General features: G+C 35.2%; 2 protein-coding genes across 4 annotated transcripts; both read left to right on the top strand.

The window, feature by feature from the left end:
* Positions 1-886: 886 nt before the first annotated feature.
* Positions 887-14,203, top strand: LOC127439265 (ras association domain-containing protein 1-like). 2 transcript variants are annotated; one of them, XM_051695477.1, is made up of 7 exons: positions 887-1,539; positions 3,372-3,973; positions 5,407-5,531; positions 10,053-10,157; positions 10,298-10,595; positions 12,138-12,253; positions 13,593-14,203. In XM_051695477.1, the coding sequence occupies exons 2-7, from the start codon at positions 3,652-3,654 to the stop codon at positions 13,740-13,742; spliced, it is 1,116 nt and encodes a 371-aa protein (XP_051551437.1). In that variant the 5' UTR covers positions 887-1,539; positions 3,372-3,651; the 3' UTR covers positions 13,743-14,203. The 2 variants fall into 2 exon arrangements, with proteins under 2 accessions (XP_051551437.1, XP_051551438.1); XM_051695478.1 differs by lacking the exons at positions 887-1,539; positions 3,372-3,973; positions 5,407-5,531 and adding an exon at positions 7,624-7,904.
* Positions 14,204-14,796: 593 nt separating this feature from the next.
* Positions 14,797-18,096, top strand: tusc2b (tumor suppressor 2, mitochondrial calcium regulator b). 2 transcript variants are annotated; one of them, XR_007896892.1, is made up of 5 exons: positions 14,797-14,962; positions 15,588-15,796; positions 16,687-16,807; positions 17,198-17,818; positions 17,906-18,096. XR_007896892.1 is itself a non-coding variant. In XM_051695481.1 (4 exons), the coding sequence occupies exons 2-4, from the start codon at positions 15,648-15,650 to the stop codon at positions 17,261-17,263; spliced, it is 336 nt and encodes a 111-aa protein (XP_051551441.1). In that variant the 5' UTR covers positions 14,797-14,962; positions 15,588-15,647; the 3' UTR covers positions 17,264-18,096. The 2 variants fall into 2 exon arrangements, 1 of the variants encoding a protein (XP_051551441.1); XM_051695481.1 differs by having other exon boundaries at positions 17,198-18,096.
* Positions 18,097-19,341: the final 1,245 nt, after the last annotated feature.

The following is a 19,341-nucleotide window of genomic DNA, read 5'->3' as shown; positions in this document are numbered from 1 at the left end:
GAAAATGGGATGTGATCTTGCATGTTGTGAATGTTGTGCAGCTTTCACTTTCTAAGCATCTTAATTGCAACACTTTTGCATCTGCAGCAATATTTGTTTGAAAATAATACATAAATTAAAGGAATAGTTCAGAATAGTATAATTAAAAAAAAATTAAAAATACCAAAAAAATATTCCAAGTCTTCTGAAGCCATACATTAGCTTTGGATATTCAAGGAACAGACAGAATTTTAAGACGTTATACACAACGTTATTCTCCATTATGCATTTTTGAACTGGCGCATCGTGTTTGGTTACGACAAAAAACAATGGTGTTTGGCATCAATGACATCAAATCTTTTGCGCCGCTTCAGCGCAACATTTTTTTACATTCGTGGACTTGGAGTGTAGTGCGCAAGTCGCATTGGCCGCTTTTATGATCCAATTTTTTTTTTTTTATTATTTTGGAGCTTGAGTGTTGCTATGAACTGTCACTGTATGGAAACGAATGGTGTAAAAATTCTTCAAAAATTATTGTTTTGTGTTCCGTGGAAAAAAGCGTATTATGTTTACATGTGCACCAATATGCTAATAACCATAAAAAAAAATAATAATAATAATTAAAAAAAATAAGACAACGCAATAAAAAACGTGTTTACATGCGACTTGATATCATCGATTTATTTTCTGTTTTTGACATTGAAATGTAAACAGACATGCGTGCAACACTTGGACACATTGGATAAAATGGGAAGAACGCCAGTAAAGGTGTTTACATGCAGCACTAAATCAGGTTAAAGTGGGCAAAAATATACTTGTTCTGATTGGTTTACTCTTAAATTGTTACTCCGGTAAAAGAACGAAGTTGAAGGAGTTTATTTGACCATACACCTTGTTGGCTTATTATTAAACATAATCAGCATAAGATTGTACACGCTCAATGACAGATTTTTTTTATTGTTATTATTATTATTATTATTATATATATATATTTTTTTTGGTGTACTGTTCCTTTAAGGTCCTAAAGAAAACGTGTAGAGTTTAATTTTAAACAAGGTCATTGTAAATAAACCCGCAGGCAGAATATAAACCCCGAGAGTCCACTCCAAATGTTGCAGGAAATGATGTCTGCTCAGAGTTGCATTAAAACCAGAGCATCAGAAGTAGGACAGATCAAGCCGGATTAAGCGTTAATCTGCGTCTGGAGCGCATGCGCACAAATGCATCTGCGGTCGGGATGGACAAGGTGCGCTTTCGAAGGGGAAACAAATCGACTCGGTTTCGAGCCTTGACCGTGTTGGACGCCCACTGTCTCAAAATCTCAACTCGTATGAGGAAACATCACTTGATCTCGAAGATCACTTTTTGACTTGAGTTTTTGCGTAATGGAAGATGTTGTTCTATCCTTGCTCAATCTGAGCTCCGTTTTCTCACTGTAGATGCGTTTCGCACGGATTACGTAAATTAGAGATTTCGTGAGTACAGATTTGGGAGAATTAAAGCGTTTACTTTCATTCTGAGGTTCCTCTGACGATTAAAAGTGTTTTCTTTCGGTTTGAGGTAGGTTGCTCTTCTAAAACACAATTACAAGAATAACAAATAAGGGAAAGCAACTGTATAATCTGACTTTAATCCACAAATTATTGGTGTAGGTACTTTATAAAAGTTTGTTGCACTGCACGTTCAAATCAGCAACAGTCAAAGTCAAACGATATATTTTCACATCTAATCTGGATCAGGTTTTTCTAATCTAGCCTATATATTTATACACACACACACACACACACACACACACACACATTTAATGTATTTATTAATGCATTTTGCATTTGCTTATTTGTGTCCTTTGCTTTATTTGCATTTATTAAATATTATTATAATATTTTAATTATAAATATAACAAATACATATTTATTTATGTCAATAATTTATATATTTGATATAAATTTACTTAAGTTAATATTTTTATGTATGCAGTTGTTATTTGCATTTATTTATTTGCTTATTGTGTTATTATTCTTTAGAGCAATTAAAATCAATTGCCCATATTTGTACATCTAATCTGTATCAAGATACTCTCTTTTATTCATTTATTTCATGCATTAATTTATGCATATTTTTATTTTCTTATTTGTGTTATTTGCAGCAATATTGTTTACTTGTGTATTAAATAAAAATATGCTTAATTATTTATGAGAATATAACAAACAAATACATATGTATATAAAATATTTATTTATGTATTTTATTTTAATTTATTTAAATAAACAAGCAAAAATGTCTATTTCTGCATTTATTTACTTGCGTATATTGTGTTATTTATTTACTTTATTTGGAGAATTAAATTTAATTGCCCATCTTTTTACATCTAATTTGTTATATTAAATTATAACAATAATTTTATATTCTGTTATTTATTCCATTATATTCTATTTATGCATTTATGCATGTACAGTATATATTTATTTGCTCATTTATGTTTATTTGCATCAATACTATTTTTTATTTAATTGATATAATTATAACAAACAAATACATATTCATTAATTTATATAAATTATTTATATATACATTTATTTAAATAAATAAGCAAATCTTTTTCTTTATGTAGCTGTTTATGAATGTATTTATTTGTTATTTATGTGCTTTATTTAGAGAAATTAAAATCAATTGCCCATATTTTCACATCTAATTTTGTATATATTATCATTTCCATTCTATTCTGTTTATGCATTCATTCATTTAAACATTTATTTACCTGCTTATTTTGTGTGTTATTTTTTTTATTTGTATTTTTTTGCTCTTTTGTGTACCAGTTTTGTGCCTCTTTCTATTCTGGTTTAGTGCTTCAGGCTTTTGGGTTTCTCAGGATTAGGACAGTAGCCAAAAGAGGTGCCCTACAACAGAAACGCTCCAAAAACCCTTGAGTGAAATGTACTACATGTACATACTGATCAGTCTCCATATAGATGTTGTCAAATGCTTTTAGCACAGTAAAGATCTGTTAGTACAACCCCACTGGAATGTTAAATCCCTATATGCATGTCTACAAGAGAACACAGTCCATAGACTTTTTGTGTAATGTGTAAAGAAGCTTTTGCCCCATGCACAGTAAATAATTAATTCTCTGTTCTGTAAATATCAAGGGTCTCTCTTTTACTCAGAAAAGCTGAGAGGTAAAAACATACAGTGGGCTCCAAAAGTCTGAGGCCGCCAGTAAAAATGCTGCTATTTTAATATTTTTAAGGATAGTAAATTGACTCATTAATGGACTCTGTTGGTGCTAAAGTCCATGTGAAGATTATAGAAGAGATTGTACATGTCAAATATAGTTAAACATAGATAACCACAATGTACTGTAATCTAATGTAATCTCAATGTATTTCCCACAGATTGAGCCAGATGTTGACCAAAGCACTGCTGATAACTTTACCGCTGTGATTTAAGAGGTCATCTCAACTCAAACTCATGAATCTGGGCATTCTGGTGAAGAAAAATCATCTCATACAGGATTTATCAACTATTAGCGGATACATTTTAAGATATACATTGCACACATGATGCAAAAACAGGGTCATTTTAAAGTGGTCCAACAGAATAGTCAATCTAAATCATCTCTCTGGTTTCATCCAGCATCTAATCCCAACTGTGTGCTATCTGATTTACTGAGCCATGCTTTATAGCTACCCGCATTCCCAACATGGGGCAAAATGTGAGCTAATTGAATTACAAGACTTGGCGCCCGATGATCGCATCGAGTTAGCGCCCCCTACCTGCCCTCCGGTCACCGTGGGACAACCGCTGGAAAGGTGGAGCAAAGAAAAGGTGGTGCGGATGGTTGGGGAACAGGTGCGTTTGGAGGACCCCAATTGGCTGATGGGTAAACCCGGGCAGGGGCACGACTTCCAGCCCTGCAGTCAAACACAGTTGAGTTGGTGTGACCTGTGCGGAGAGTTTATCTGGGGACTGTACAAACAGAGTCTTCACTGTACACGTGAGTAACAATGGTGTCTAACGCATGAAAACCCACATTTCCATGTGGATATTTGTCTTGGGCTGTATAAACTTTACTGTATAAAAACCATAGGCCAATAGGAAAAGGATGTTTGGAAAGGGAAATAGACAGTTGAGACAGAGTGTGTTTGTGATTTTATGATGGATAGAGATTGATTGTGGTTGTATGTTTGAAATTCTTTTTATACTAGAGTAAAAAAAAAAAATGGATTTGCAAAAATAATGACAGTTTTCAAACAGGTTTCCCAGACACTTCCACAGTCTGCCATTGGTCAGAGCAGGGCTGCACAAGGATGCAAAATTTGCTGGGACACTTGTATGTTTGCGGGGTGGGGGGCAACATTGACTGGGTCTCCGTCAGACGCTTAAGACTCGGCCATGGTCAGAATCACATTTTTTTTCACAGGGAAATCAACATACAAATTGCTTACTCATAGCTGACTGGGGATAGCAGAGTATTTTAATATCGAAAAAATGACACAATTCAGCTTTAAAAGATTTTAAAAATTATTAAATCAACTAATCTATGGGTGTCCACATGTCCTGGATTTTTTTCTTTTTCTTTTTTAATTTTTTTTAAACAAACAGATCTCAACTTTTTTTTTTTTTTTTATTACTTAAAGGTCACATTAAAACTGCCTTAAACATTTATTTATGGTACTTTTAAAATGCCATTTATGTACATTTTACTGATTTAGCCTTGTCCCAGACTCAACCATTGGGCTTCATTTTCAATCGAGCTGTAACCAGGGATTCCACTCTTTACAAGGCACAATTTTCCAGGACATTTTGCGCGCCCAACAGGTGTAATATTTAGCGGTCATGATGTATATTGTGGTTAGTGGGTGCTTATTTTTTTTCTAAATTCTGTATGTTTTTTTTTTTATTTTTAAATAAAAAATTCCTCTCGGATGTCAATAAGACCTTCAGCAGATGTATTCGAGACGTTTGTGATTTAGAACGTTTGTAAATCTGATCTTTTTAAGATGTTTATAAGATGTTAATTAGAATGCGATGCATTTCAGATGAAACACTCTTAAACAGACATCTACGAGATGCATGTGTGCTATCTGGGATCACATTTTAATTAACATCTGCTAAACATCTTAAAAAGATTCGATTTGCAAACATTGCAAATCATAAACATCTCAAAGACATCTGCTGAAGGTCTTATTGACATCCGAGTGGAAACGTCTTATAGACGTATTGCAGATGAGCAAACAACCTAAAAAATACGTCTTCTAGATATAAACACACATCAAATAGATGTCTGGGTGATGTATGTGTGCTATCAGGGCATAGAATAAGGGCTTCTAAATACTTGTACATAATTAACTTGATTTTAGTTTGTTGCCCAAACACAATGTTTATTGATATGTTTCTCAACTTATGTTGTATTTATTTATTTTTTAGACTGTAATTACACCTGTCATTACCGCTGTCAACCGCTTATTCAACTGGACTGCAGCTCAAACTGTGATTTCATCACTGACCAATCAAACTACTGCGAGGACACAATCGAAACGGACACTAATGTGGTGAGAAAACAAATGCTTTTAAGATATACTCCTCTGTTTTGTTTTGTGTGTTAATGTGAGAGGGAGAGTTGTTTATTTTGCGCATACATTAATGTTAAAACGTAATTACAGTTTCCCGCCCTGTCATCTGTCACCTGAGGTAGTTTTGTGTCTCAGCGCGCCATATGCCGCCATTGCTTTTTTTATTACAGTTCCACGGTCACGTGAGTGCCACGTGCAGTTTAAGACAGCGCCGGCAGAGGAGAGGTTGCCTAGCAACCGCACAATAAAGCAGCTGCTTGATATTTTGTTTCAAATGTAACAAATTAAAACATGATACAGGTTTGATACATTTTAGATTGATACAGTTACAGCTTTCTGAGGATTTAATGATTATTTATCGAAACCACAGTGGCAGAGCTGACAAGGTCAGATCTGCTATTGATTGTCAGTGTAAGTGAGTCTTTCTTGTGTAATCAAGTGAAAGTGATATGGGGGGGGGGGGGGGGGGGGCAGGGTGATAGCTTGGTAAAGTAACTAATCAGCTCAGCAAAAAGTCAATGGTGCTTCACAATGGGCTTTTACATAATTACAAATGTGCAAATAATTTTAAAATGTCATTTGCCAATGCAACATTTGCATGATATTCTTTCTTCTAATTGTAATCCTTTTGAATACAAGCAACACTTTCCCAGAAACACACTTTAGGCAGACGGTATGGACCATATTACACACATACGTAATATTCTCCTGAGAGCCAGTCATTTTTTAGACCATATACATATACAGGGCTTACACAAATAGCACAGCAATATATTATATTATATTATATTATATTATATTATATAAAACAGCATCAAATACATGTTTCATTGTATGATAAAATATATAGTTTATTGTTTAATCCTATTATATAATTATATTTAAATATAATTGTGTATGTATTACATTTATTTCAAAATAAAAGATGTATTATAATTAAAAATAACAAATATTATAAAAAATGTTTGTTTAATTACATATAATTATATATACAGTAAATATAATTGTAATATATATAATGTATTACATTATTTAAAAATAAATAGATTTATTACATTTTATTACTGCATATGAAAACAGTATCAAATAAATATGACATTATATACAAATATGATAAAATATATTGTTTTCTGTTAAATTGTATTATATAATTATAACATTTTAAATATTACATTTATTTATATATATATATATATAAACATATATAACAAAAATGAAAAATATACTGTTTTTGTTTGATCATATTATATACGTATATATACATATAATTGTAATATATTATGCATTACATTTGTTTAAAATAAACATATTTATTACATTTTATAAATAATAAATATGATAAAATATATTGTTTTTGTTTAATCATATTATAGATTTGTATTTAAATATTATTGTACTGTAATTATGTATAACATCTATTTAAATATAATATATAAGTAGACAAAAAAAAAAAAAAAAAACAGTGTAAGTGTTCGTGCCAAACACTGAGAAGTTTATATTTTCGTGTTGTTTTGGTGCGTAGGATCAAAAAATCAAATTCAAGGTAAGAAAAGGCTCGCACACATTGTCCATAGAAACAATCTTCCAGGATACTTATTAAGAGACCAAAAAGTACCAAAGTGCTCAGTGCAGAAATACTGTTAACACATGATAAAATATATGATATATGTTTTTGTTTAATCATTTGTTATAATTATATCTAAATATAATTGTAATATATTATTTATTACATTATTTAAAAACAAATATATTTATTACATTTTATACATAACAAATATGATAAAATATAGTTTTTTATTTATTCATATTATATAGTTATATTTAATGTGTTAAATTTATTTAAAAAGGAATATATATTTTTGAAATATTATAAAAAATATTTTTTATAATTAATTTCATGTTATATTTATTATTTTATACTTTATTATATTATTTATATAATATTTTTTATTCTTTGTAACATCTTTTATACACCAAACACTTTAAGATTTAAAAAGGGGGCGGAGTCTGTTTTGAATGGAAGGAGGAGCCCGTGTGCTGTAAATTCTATCCGGGGGGCGGGGCAAACTGAAGGGTGGGGTTTTAAAACACGTCTAACGGTTACATCCCGGTTGCACGAGGTCAGAGACAGCCACATCATCCTCAGACATATACATACGTTTTTATAAACTACTGGTGGTCTCGGTCTCGGTGTGGTTCGGCGTGATAATGACGGACTGTGAGTGGTTCGACATGACGTGGGGCAGCAGCGCGAGCAGCGGATACTGCAGCCAGAGCGACTCCGAGCACGAGTTCGAGCAGTTCTACACCGCGCGCACGTCACTCAGAAAGACCAAGAAACGCAAAGACAGAGTAAGACAAGTGTTAATAATAACAGCAAATATAATATGAACGATAAGCGTATTTAGTTTTGTGTTATTTAATTGATGGTCCCATTTTAACGTGAAAAAACTGAACTAACGCATACCTTTCGTCACTTTCGATTCGCTTTGCCAACAAAGCATTTGCGCGTGCGTGTTTATTTTTAAATGATGCATGTGTTCACAAAGTGAATAAATATATTTAAAACAATGCGTTGGATTATTATAATATTACCATGGTATATTTTCTACTTATTTGATTAATACAAATATACATTGTATTTCCATGATATTTAAGTTATGATGGGAGAGGAAGTGTGTGCGCGCGTGCGTGTGTGTGTTATTGGGGGGGGGGGGCTCCTCCTCCTCCTCCTCCTCCTCCTCTACTGAGCATCACTAAACATGATTAACTAATCAAAGCATCCCTGCAGTCTGTTTTATTATTGCTTTTCACACTTAATTAAAACGAAATAATTGAATCCAATCATTTTATCCAAAGATCTGCCGTATGGGTCCAGGTTTATTTGTATTTATTTCTCATAACTGAAACATGTATTGCGTATTAATCTAGTTTGTGTAAAGTGTAGTTCTAACAAAACATGGTAGCTTCTGTCAAAAGCATTTTACTGACATCTCAGTGTAAATGTTAACTCTGCATGTATCTATTAAATACACCTATAAAATGTAATCAATTTAACATATAACTTTTTAATTGCTTTTAAATCATTGTCTTAATTGTTTCATTTTAATTACATTAAATAATAGTAGCCTAATATACAAGCAAATTGATCTGTATAAATGGTTAAATATTACAGCATTTAAATTATTTTATTTTACAAAAAGTAATTGTAATATATGGTATAAGCGCCTTTGTGTGAATAAATTATTAAATATTATTGCATTGAAATTATTTTGTTTTAATAACATTAAGTAATATTAATATACAAGCAAACTGATGTGTATAAATTATTAAATATTTATAAATTTCACTTAAATTATTTCATTTTAATAGCAGTTAGTAGTAGTAATATACAAGCAAATTGATGTGAATCAATTATTAAGTATTTATTAATTGCATTAAAATTATTATTTGACATATTTCATTTTAATAACATTAAGTAATAGTAATATACAAGCAAATTGATGTGAATAAATGATTAAATATTTATTAATTGCATTTAAATTATTATTTAAATTATTTCATTTTCATAACATTAAGCAAGAGTAATATACAAGCAAATTGATGTGAATAAATGGCTAAATATATTACATATTTAATATCTAAATTAAACTATTTTTTAATTATTCTTAGTAATAAATTGTTAACAACAAATATTTATAAAATATTGTAATATTTAATAAACATTTTAATTAATATATATTTAATCATTTATTCAAGTCTGTGAGTATGTATAGCACTTTTTACTATATATGTCTCCAGAAAAAGCAGTTTTACAAAGAATAGTGCCTTACAAACCTCTTAGTAAGCAAGTGAACGGTGCCATTTGTAAGGAAAGACTCTCTAAAGATGCAAAAGATGTTTAAAGATGTTAAAGTAGATGAGGAAGAAACCTTGGTAGCAGGATTTCCAGGGATCTTGCAAATGTTGGAAGCTTAACAGAGTTTAAGAGTTAATGGGGAGGTTTGAATATTGTATAATTTAAAGGATAGGAATTCATAAGATGCATGAGTGTGTGTATTCCCACTTCCTGTCTGCTATTTCTGGGGGAGGGAGTGTTTTTCTGTGGTCTCGATGAGTTGATTGTAAAGGCATCCGGCTGTATCTCATAGTGTAGCCTGAACTCGTGCTTATAAAACGTGTTTGCATCGTCTCCTGCTGGGATTGTTATGCTGTACTATCACAACTAGCTATTGTGATTAAATAACACTTACTCAGTCACACAAATGTCAGTTTATTTGGTCAAAGCACTTCAAAATTTGATCCTTCTTTGTTTATAACTCAGAAAAATAAAGCTCAGGGTTTTTTGAAGAACTATAAAGCTGGTCAGGCCTTGTCGAGTTGTTGTATATCTTTCATAATACGTCACCCAATCGAAACGGTCTCATTTGTTTACTTTGCTGGCCTTTTGTGGTCATCTGATTGATAGAATTACACGCTGCCTCTCCATCTGTCCTACAGGATGAACAAGTAGACTGGAGGAAGCTGGAGCTGTCCGTCAGTGAAATACAACAAAAAGTGAAAGAATACAATGCTCAGGTCAACAGCAACCTCTTTATGGTTCTGGTAAGGAAACCTGTCGGTTCCGGATATAAATATGAAGTTCAAAGAAAATCATGTGTTTGAGTAATCTGGTTTCTTAAAGGGATAGTAGATCCAAAAATGAAAATTCACCCTCATGTCCCGTCCTTGTTCTACATCTTCAGAACCGTGACGGGTCTTACACTGGCTTCATAAAGGTCCAGTTTAAGCTGGCCCGGCCCGTGTCTATCCCACCCCCACGGAGCCCGTCTTCTTCCTCGGGATTGGATGGCGGATGTCGGGAAGACAAAGCACTGAAGCATCGCACTTCATTTTACCTGCCCAGAGACACAGTGAAACACCTGCACATCAGCTCCAACACGCGTGCCAGAGAGGTCATCGAAGCTCTGCTGAAAAAGTTTACCGTAGTGGACAATCCCGCAAAGTTCTCGCTGTTCGAACGCAGCGAGCGACAGAATCAAGGTGTGGAACACATGCTAATTATGTTGGCTTGACAAAGCCAACAAACTGTTATTTATATACATGGTTTAGCGTTTTTCCAGAATCCCTGAACAAAGACCAAAATTATCAATCATAACTCCTCCTAGAGTTTTCAAGCTACATCCACCAAACTTGGTACAGACCTTCATACTGTTCTGACTCGGGTTGCCAAGACTTTTCTAACTGATCGGACTTACGGTTTTCGAACAACGGAATATCAAATCTCAGAAAAATCCCATTCACTTACATTGACGGAATGTTCAAACAGGCCAAGACTATTCAAACATTCAAAAAATTCAAATGTAAACAATCATGCAGAAGCCCTTTGATCTGCTTTAAAGTCCGCATGTAATCAAAATTGACCCTATTTACTTTGTTAGCGTGCATTACTAGTCTTGCTGTGAACAATTCATCCGTGCAAGTCCACAGAAAAAAGTTGTTTGTCTTCGTAAACTTCACTCAAAATCTGAAAATTAGCTTTGCCTCTGGAATGACATTCCTTCTCTGATGATGTCAGTTTGATGGCTTGGGCAGAACATCCTTTAACCACTCCCCTCCAACCTCCAGTCTGCGTTGAGCTTTTTAAAGCGAGTAAAAAAGACACATAACAAACCGAGATGGCGAGGAGGTGCGTTTTAGGTTGTGGCTCTCCCAAAACCCTTTTCCCAATCCCCCAAATACTCTGGTTGCGGACCTGATTGCATTTAGAAGAAGGAGGGATATCAGAGAGGTCATGGTTGTGTTCGAGGTATTTCACCCGCGAATGCTTCTAAAACTGGACAGAACATGAAATGTGATTTTAAAAAAAATATATTTTTATCCCCTTTTCTCCCAATTTGGAATGCCCAATTCCCACTACTTAGTAGGTCCTCGTGGTGGCGCAGTTACTCACCTCAATCTGGGTGGCAGAGGAAGTCTCAGTTGCCTCCACGTGTGAGACAGTCAATCCGCGCATCTTATCACGTGGCTCATTGTGCATTACATTGCGGAGACTCACAGCATGTGGAGGCTCATGCTACTCTCCGTGATCCATGCACAACTTACCACGCACCCCACTGAGAGCGAGAACCACTAATCGCGACCACGAGGTGGTTACCCCATGTGACTCTACCCTCCCTAGCAACTGGGCCAATTTGGTTGCTTAGGAGACCTGGCTGGAGTCACTCAGCACACCCTGGATTCGAACTCGCGACTCCAGGGGTGGTAGTGAGTGTCAATACTCGCTGAGCTGCCCAGGCCACCACAAAATGGGGTTTGTGAAATATCTGTCCTTAACAGATATGGCTGTCCCATCAGAATACACCGTTGGTACCTCACAAAGTTTGAGAGTAATTAAAACTAGCTAGCAAGCTCGTCAGAAACGTTTTTTGTCGCTAGCTGCGTTATCTGCCAGCTATATATTTAGACATAGTTTTAGGCTACTGTTCTAAGCAATGCACCCTTTTTAAAACCTTGCCAAAATGCAGTAATTAATTTGTTTTTGTGCGTCTTCAAAAAATGTGTAATATATTATACTATTTTCAGTGTACTTGAGGAAGTTAGCAGATGATGAGCGCCCTCTTTTCCTGCGTCTGTGTGCTGGACCTAACGAGAAAGTCCTCAGTTTAGTCCTTAAAGAGAATGAGACGGGGGAAGTTAATGTGAGTATACATCTTTATTTTCTTTTAAAAAGTAAATACAAACTACAATGATATATAAATACTTTGCGAATTTAATGAATAATCTTTTTTTCCCCCATTACAGTAATGAAAATGAGAAAAAAAAATGCATTACAGTAATAAGAAGTGCAGGGGGGGCAATGTGCTTAATTGTCATTGAAAATGTGACAATACAAAAAAATCTTGATTGTCTTAAAAATAGACTTAATTGTTTTTTATGCAAAACGAATGTATGTTTTATTTCTTTCTTTTATAATGGGGTTAAATGTGATATGGATATGTGTTTGACAGATTTTGTGAGATTCACTCAACCCCGAATGGAAATTCAAGGGGCTGTTCACACCAAACACATTTTTGCGTACATCTGCACTGCTTTTTAATTGTTCTTCTATGTAGATGGACGTCTTTGACTGTTGCGCCACGTCTCACTATTTTTTATTTATTTTTCAGCATTTAGTGTTTTTTAGATGCTGTGACATGTTAAAAAGAATGTCGAATTTTAAAAAGCATCTCGAGACAACTGTGTTCTGTTCTGATCTTTGCGCTGTCTAGTTTTTAAGCGCAAGAATGCGTTCAGTCTGAACGGCCCCTTAGAACATTGTATGCTTGCTAATAATTTTATCACACAACCTCAAAAGGATATTCTGGGTTTAATACAATTTTAAGCTTTATTATTGTCAATTACGACAGAAAATAATTTAAACTCATAACGTAATTAATAAAAAAAAAAAAGTGTTGACAGTCTATGGTTTCCCCATAGACTTAAATTGTAATCACACAGTTTGTTTTGTTTTTACAAACTGAAGTACATGTAAATATTCCGTATAACTGATTTGATTTTCTTTGTTTTTTTTTTATTGGATATTTTTTATGCCCTTTTCTCACCAATTTTGGAATTCCCACTACTTAGTAGGTCCTCGTGGTGGCACGGTTACTCACCTCAATCCGGGTGGCGGAGGACAAGTCTCAGTTGCCTCCACTTCTGAGACCGTCAATCCGCGCATCTTATCACGTGGCTCGTTGTGCATGACACCACGGAGACTCACAGCATGTGGAGGCTCATGCTACTCTCCGTGATCCATGCACAACTCACCACGTGCCCCATTGAGAGCGAGAACCACTAATCGTGACCACGAGGAGGTTACCCCATGTGACTCTACCCTCCCTAGCAACCGGGCCAATTTGGTTGCTTAGGAGACCTGGCTGGAGTCACTCAGCACACCCTGGATTCGAACTCGCGACTCCAGGGGTGGTAGTCAGCGTCAGTTCTCGCTGAGCTACCCAGGCCCCCCTGATTTGATATTCTTTGTTTTTCTCACAGTGGGATGCATTCAGTTTTCCTGAACTCCAGAACTTCCTGCGTATACTGCAGCGAGAGGAAGAGGATTACGTCCGACAGATCGTGCAACGCTATGCCCTGGCACGGGAAAAGATGAAAGACGCTATCAAGAATTTTAGCACACCTGGCTGAAATGTACACTGACCTCAGAAATGAAAAGGAACCGTACTTAGGACGCTCATACACAGCTTGTTTGAATCCAAAGAGTGTGTGGAAGAACCCTTTGTTCTTAAATGGTCGAGTCCATTAGAGGGCATGAGAGGTGTTGTAAACGAATGGAAAATGGAGTGAGAGAGAGGAGTAGTGTGTGTTTAAGTGTGTTTGTGAAGAGTGTGACTTTACACTGGAAGAAATACTGCTGTTGTAGCTAGGTTCAGTTGAATGGCTGCTTCAGTGGAGTGGCGAATGCAGTGAATGCATACATTAATGCAAATATTTTAAAGAGTATTTTAAGATACATCATTCAGAGGTTTAAACTGACAATAGGATTCTTTTACTGTTTCGTCAGGTATTGATGTACACATGTAAAGATATTGGCTGTTAATTTCTCTGAAATTAAAATAAAAATATCATTTATATATTTTTCCCTTTAATATGACTTTGTATTTATTATGAACAAATATGCCAGAATCATTTATTATTTTGATGACAGAAAGCACCTTAAGTTTTTTTAATTATGTCAAATGAAATTATTACATGAAAAATAAAGTGGTTCACTATTATTATTACTATTATTTTCTTTAGCTGTTTTCATGCTAGAAATTTTTTTTTTCAAAAATTATAAAAGGAGAATGAAGATAGTTTTATTTTATGTCAAATAATTATAACTTAAGTAATGCTATGACATAAAAAAAAAAAAAAAAACTTTGACTCGGAAAAAGAAGACGGCTCCCATGGAAATCCTGAAGTAACAGAATTAAAAAAAAAAAAAAATAGTTTTCCAGGCCTCTAAATGAATAAAATCATACAGTGAATATGTAACTTTCTAGTTGTGAATGTTTAAGTGGCTAGAAATCAGTATTTTTAAGTGTAATATCTGTAAAATAATTTTAGAAAAAGAATTATCCAGTAAATCAAAACGGCTGTAGGAACCCCAAATTTAAAGCGATGAATTGCGGAGGACTTTTATTCTATAAATAATTCCTGAACTTTTATTCTATGTGTTTCCTCACGGAAGTGGTCATATGTATTTCCGGCGAGTGCTATAGTGAATAAGTGTGTCCTGATTCACTCTCAAATCTGCAGAGGTTCGTTTGTGACTCTAAACGTTAAAAAAAAATCTGATGTAACCCGCTTTAATCCGCGTTATTTCTGCTGCAACGCTTCAGTTAACACGGGGAGACTATATTCAAGTAAGTGTCACGATAAGAAATTACATTATTATTGTGTTATAAACACGAAAGCATAGGGCATTATAATGATGTCAGCCGTATTAGCATGAAAGCTACACAAATTGAGAAAATTACAAAATAAAATAATTAACCTGCGAGCCATTTATTGATAATACCACTTTATATAACATTTTTGGTAGTGAAAAAGTTATTAAAGGTTTAAGAATATAATTTATGACGAATATAGCTTTATTATAGTGTTTGACATGTGGATAGTTGATATATATATATAACATGTCAATGGACATTTTGTTTTTAATCACCTTTTTGCCTCCACTGGTTCATTTTAAATGGACCTGTGTTCTGACAAATGTATTTTTAAGAGTACTCTTCCATGTATGTTAATTTTAGGTCGTAAGAGCTGCATGTGTTATTAAAAAATATTTGCAATATGGTGTTTTAAATGCTATAAGTATTTCATGTCAGCTACCCATATAGAAAAGCTATGAATGATCTATGCAGTTTACTTTCCCACAATCATAAGTAGTCATATGTTGTTTTTGACAGACTTTATCAGCTTCATATCGTCAAATAGGTCAATATTTAACAATAAACATCAAACAACTGCCTGTTTTTTTCTTCCAAGGCTGCAAGTCCGACCCGAGTGTGTATACCCGAAGAGGGGGAGAATGTTCTGCGCCCCATAATGGGTGGTAGCGGGTCTAAAGGTAAAGGATACTGGCCGTTCTCTGGTTCGGGTGGCAGCGATGAACCTGCCAAAGAGGGCCAAGAGCAAAGCCTGGCCAGGGTGCGGAGCATCCGAAATGCGACGCCTTTCGTGTTTACCAGGAGGAGGTAAATATAACCACAACTCCAGGCATGTGACTTGATCTCAAACAGCATAACTGGACTGATTACACTGAGCAAGAGAAGGAAAGCACAGTATATATATTTTTTTGAGGTTTGAAAATATTTTGAGAATGAAATATTTTGAGGAGTTGTTAGACATGGTGATCGGTTTGGTATTATATCACCCTGATGGGGTTTATTTTGACTGTACATTATTCCGCTTATTACATGGCTATGTACCAAATAATTTTATTAACATGAAATATTGTTTTGAGTTTAAATTGTTGTATTATGTGAGAAGAAAAAGAGCACAGAGGGATGCAAGAAACATATTTAGCTTTGTAGGAAATCGGTCATTGCACAAAAATATTTGACCTGTCGTGATCGCAATAAAGTATTCCAGAGTAGAGATAGACCGATATATCAGTTTAACCGATTAATCAGTGCCGATAGTTGCTTTTTGGAACTATCATTATCAGAAAAATATCTATGCCGATAGTTTTTTTCCATCATCATGTCATTTCAAAATAAGAGTCCCTGGTGTGTTTCGGGCTTTATACTTTACAAAGACCCAAATCTGCACCAAATCTTTGTTTTTTTCTGGTTATTTTTAGGTTATTTTGGTTGTACAATAAACTGCATCAGGGATTTTATTCATTTGGGACTCTTTGTCTGTGCCCGTCACAGGAAGGAAAGGATAAGACATTTTTATTTTGACATTCTATAAATTATTTTTTTTAACTATTGGCCGATTAATCGGTTATCTGCCTTTACCACCACCTTAGTTATCGTTATCGGCAAAATCCACTATCGGTCGACCTCTATTCCAGAGAGACGCGTAATAAAGGTTTTTAACTTCATGTATTTATGTTTTTATTTGTGTTTGTGTTGTATAGCTCTTTGTACTTTGATGAAGACGGCGACCTGGCTCACGAGTTCTACGAAGAAACGGTAGTAACTAAAAACGGTCGTAAGAAAGCCAAACTAAAACAAATCCACAAGAATCTCATACCTCAGGTTTGTTACCGTGGGAAGATTTCTGCAACAAATGACAAGATGCTGTTAACAGATGCATGTGTTTTTACCATTAATCATGGCTGGGTCTAAAGGGGGGCTGGGGGGTGCATTGAGAAAAGATGTCAAACCTAAAGATCAAAATGCCCCCCTTAAGATTGCATCTTAGTACCGTCCCTGCCATTAATTATACTGATAAGCTAGTCAATTATTCATAAATGGGCGGACATTACATTTATTATTTTAAAATTACTATAGATTTTTACTTGTAATTCTTTGCTTCTATATACTTAATTATGATTGACATTTATTAGAATCTTATGTAATGTTCATTTTTATTATTATTATTATTATAACTCAGCACGTCTCTCCTTGCGCAAATTCTCTTTGTAGGGAATCATAAAGTTGGATCACCCTTGTATCCACGTTGATTTTCCGGTCGTCATCTGTGAGGCTTGACGCCATTGGTCGCCTCTTGCGAAGATTCCGTCCTTTCTCATTTTCCTCCCAACTGCCGGATCCTGGACACGTTTGCTGTGTGGTGCCCCCATGTGTTTAGGAGGGCTCTATGCATGTTGTGTGGAATCCCGGCAAACAGACCGCGAGATATTCCGGCTGTCTGCCTGAGAAGAGGCCATGGCCTGACAATGATGTCCTGACTCTTTCAATCTCTTGTAATCTGCCACATGTATGTCTTGAAGACTATTATATTGTGGGCTGTATGGCCAAGACACTAATTGTGGTTTGTATATGTGTGTATGAGTGTTTGTTTGACTGATATATGTGGTCATAGAAGTAGAGAATATTTAGCATTGTTTGACTTTATCAGGAGCCGATCATGAAGGACTGAAGAGGAGCACCTAAGAAGCTTTGGAATTTCTCTTGGAATTCCATTTGGAATTTTGACGATGTTTTAGAAGCCAACTTAAAGATCATGTTGTATCTGAATGCTTTAATCGATGGGCATTGCTTAAGCAAAGCTTCAAAGGTCGTCCGGACGCAATGTTCGTAGAGGTAATGCAGTTAGGGTTAGTACATTTTAAACTACAGCCTGAAATTTTGCATGTAGTCCCTTTAAACCTGAATCTGCTTTCTTTTCAGCCAGTAGGGGAGAATCAATGGCTGTTTACCATGCTGTGATTTGTTATTGCTGCCGCTCCTTGATTGGATGATTGAGTCACTGAGTGACATAGCGCTGCCAATCACTGAGAAGCCCCGCCCCCTCTCACTTGAGTGGCAGTCTTTATTTATTACTGTTAAAATAAGGCATTAAAAAAAAAAACACCTCTAAATGCATATCATGTGTCCATTTATTCAAGTCAGATTTTAAAAGAGAACTAGCACAGACACATGCACACACACACAAAATCATACTTTACTGTCAGATTTTTTATTTTATTGTCTGAATTTTTTTTTTTTTTTTTTGTAACTGTTCCTTTAAAATTTTATTTTAAAACATTTGCCCTTTTTGAACCACAAGGGGTCAAAACAATACTTCTTTCCTGCTTTCTCTGTTTGTTTCAATTAAGTTTTATCTACAGCCAAACAAAATAAATACTCAAGTTCAAAGCTATTCTATCTCTCCTGCCTTTTCCCCCTCCTGCATTGTGTATTTTCCGTGTCCTGCTGTTGAACTCTTGTTCTGTCCAGCGATCTGAACTGTGTTTTACTCTTTCCTTCATGTTCCATCAACAAATGCATGTACAATCAATGTTGTCAGTCTTCTGTACAGATCTTTTATCATTATGTGGACCGTTTGTCTGAAACTCTAATCTTTGAAGTGGAAAAAGAAACATGCAGATATATCGCTCCTACTTAATGTTAGGGATGTGAACAAACCCCACAGGCAAAGTATACTTTGGGTTTCTGCATGCCGGTTCGTCTCGTGCACAATGTGTGTGGTGCAAATTTAAGGCTCAAGTAGGCTATACTTTGTTTTTGTGTGTTCTGGATCAGATCTCACCCGGTCCTTCATGTTGCTTTTCAAAGTATACTCTTTTGACCACGTGAATACGAACGCATTCGGCACATGCCTACTACTTTGTGATAGTACAGTCAATGGCAGGAACATACGGCGACAATGCGTTCAGACATGGACTTTCTGCATGTCAAGAAAATCTGGGCTGTGCGCAGACTGTCTGTGCGGGTGTAATGAAGAAATGTGTGAGTGATCAGCAACGCAGTCAACCGAAGTATACTTTGGCCTTTAATCCCGGGAATACCTCGTTTTTTGCATTCCGGATTGGATCGCGCGCGGTCCACTGCATTGCATTTCAAAGTATACTGTTCCTACCGCGAGCGAATACAAACGTATTCGACGCATGCCCACTACAACTGCTTTGTGATACTCTTTTAGTAGTCAACAGCAGGCGCATGTGCCGACAATCTGCACAGGCAAGGACTGTCCACATGTCGAGAAAATCTGGGCCGTGCCCTCACAGTCTGCGTAGACTGTGCTGATGACGAAATTGGCGTCATGCATACTGTGTGCGGACCGATCAGCAACACGAACAACCGAAGTATATTTTCGCCTTTAA

Source organism: Myxocyprinus asiaticus, chromosome 50 (assembly GCF_019703515.2).
Source record: "Myxocyprinus asiaticus isolate MX2 ecotype Aquarium Trade chromosome 50, UBuf_Myxa_2, whole genome shotgun sequence".
Taxonomy (NCBI): Eukaryota; Metazoa; Chordata; class Actinopteri; order Cypriniformes; family Catostomidae; genus Myxocyprinus; species Myxocyprinus asiaticus.
This window is presented reverse-complemented; position numbering and strand designations above follow the sequence as displayed.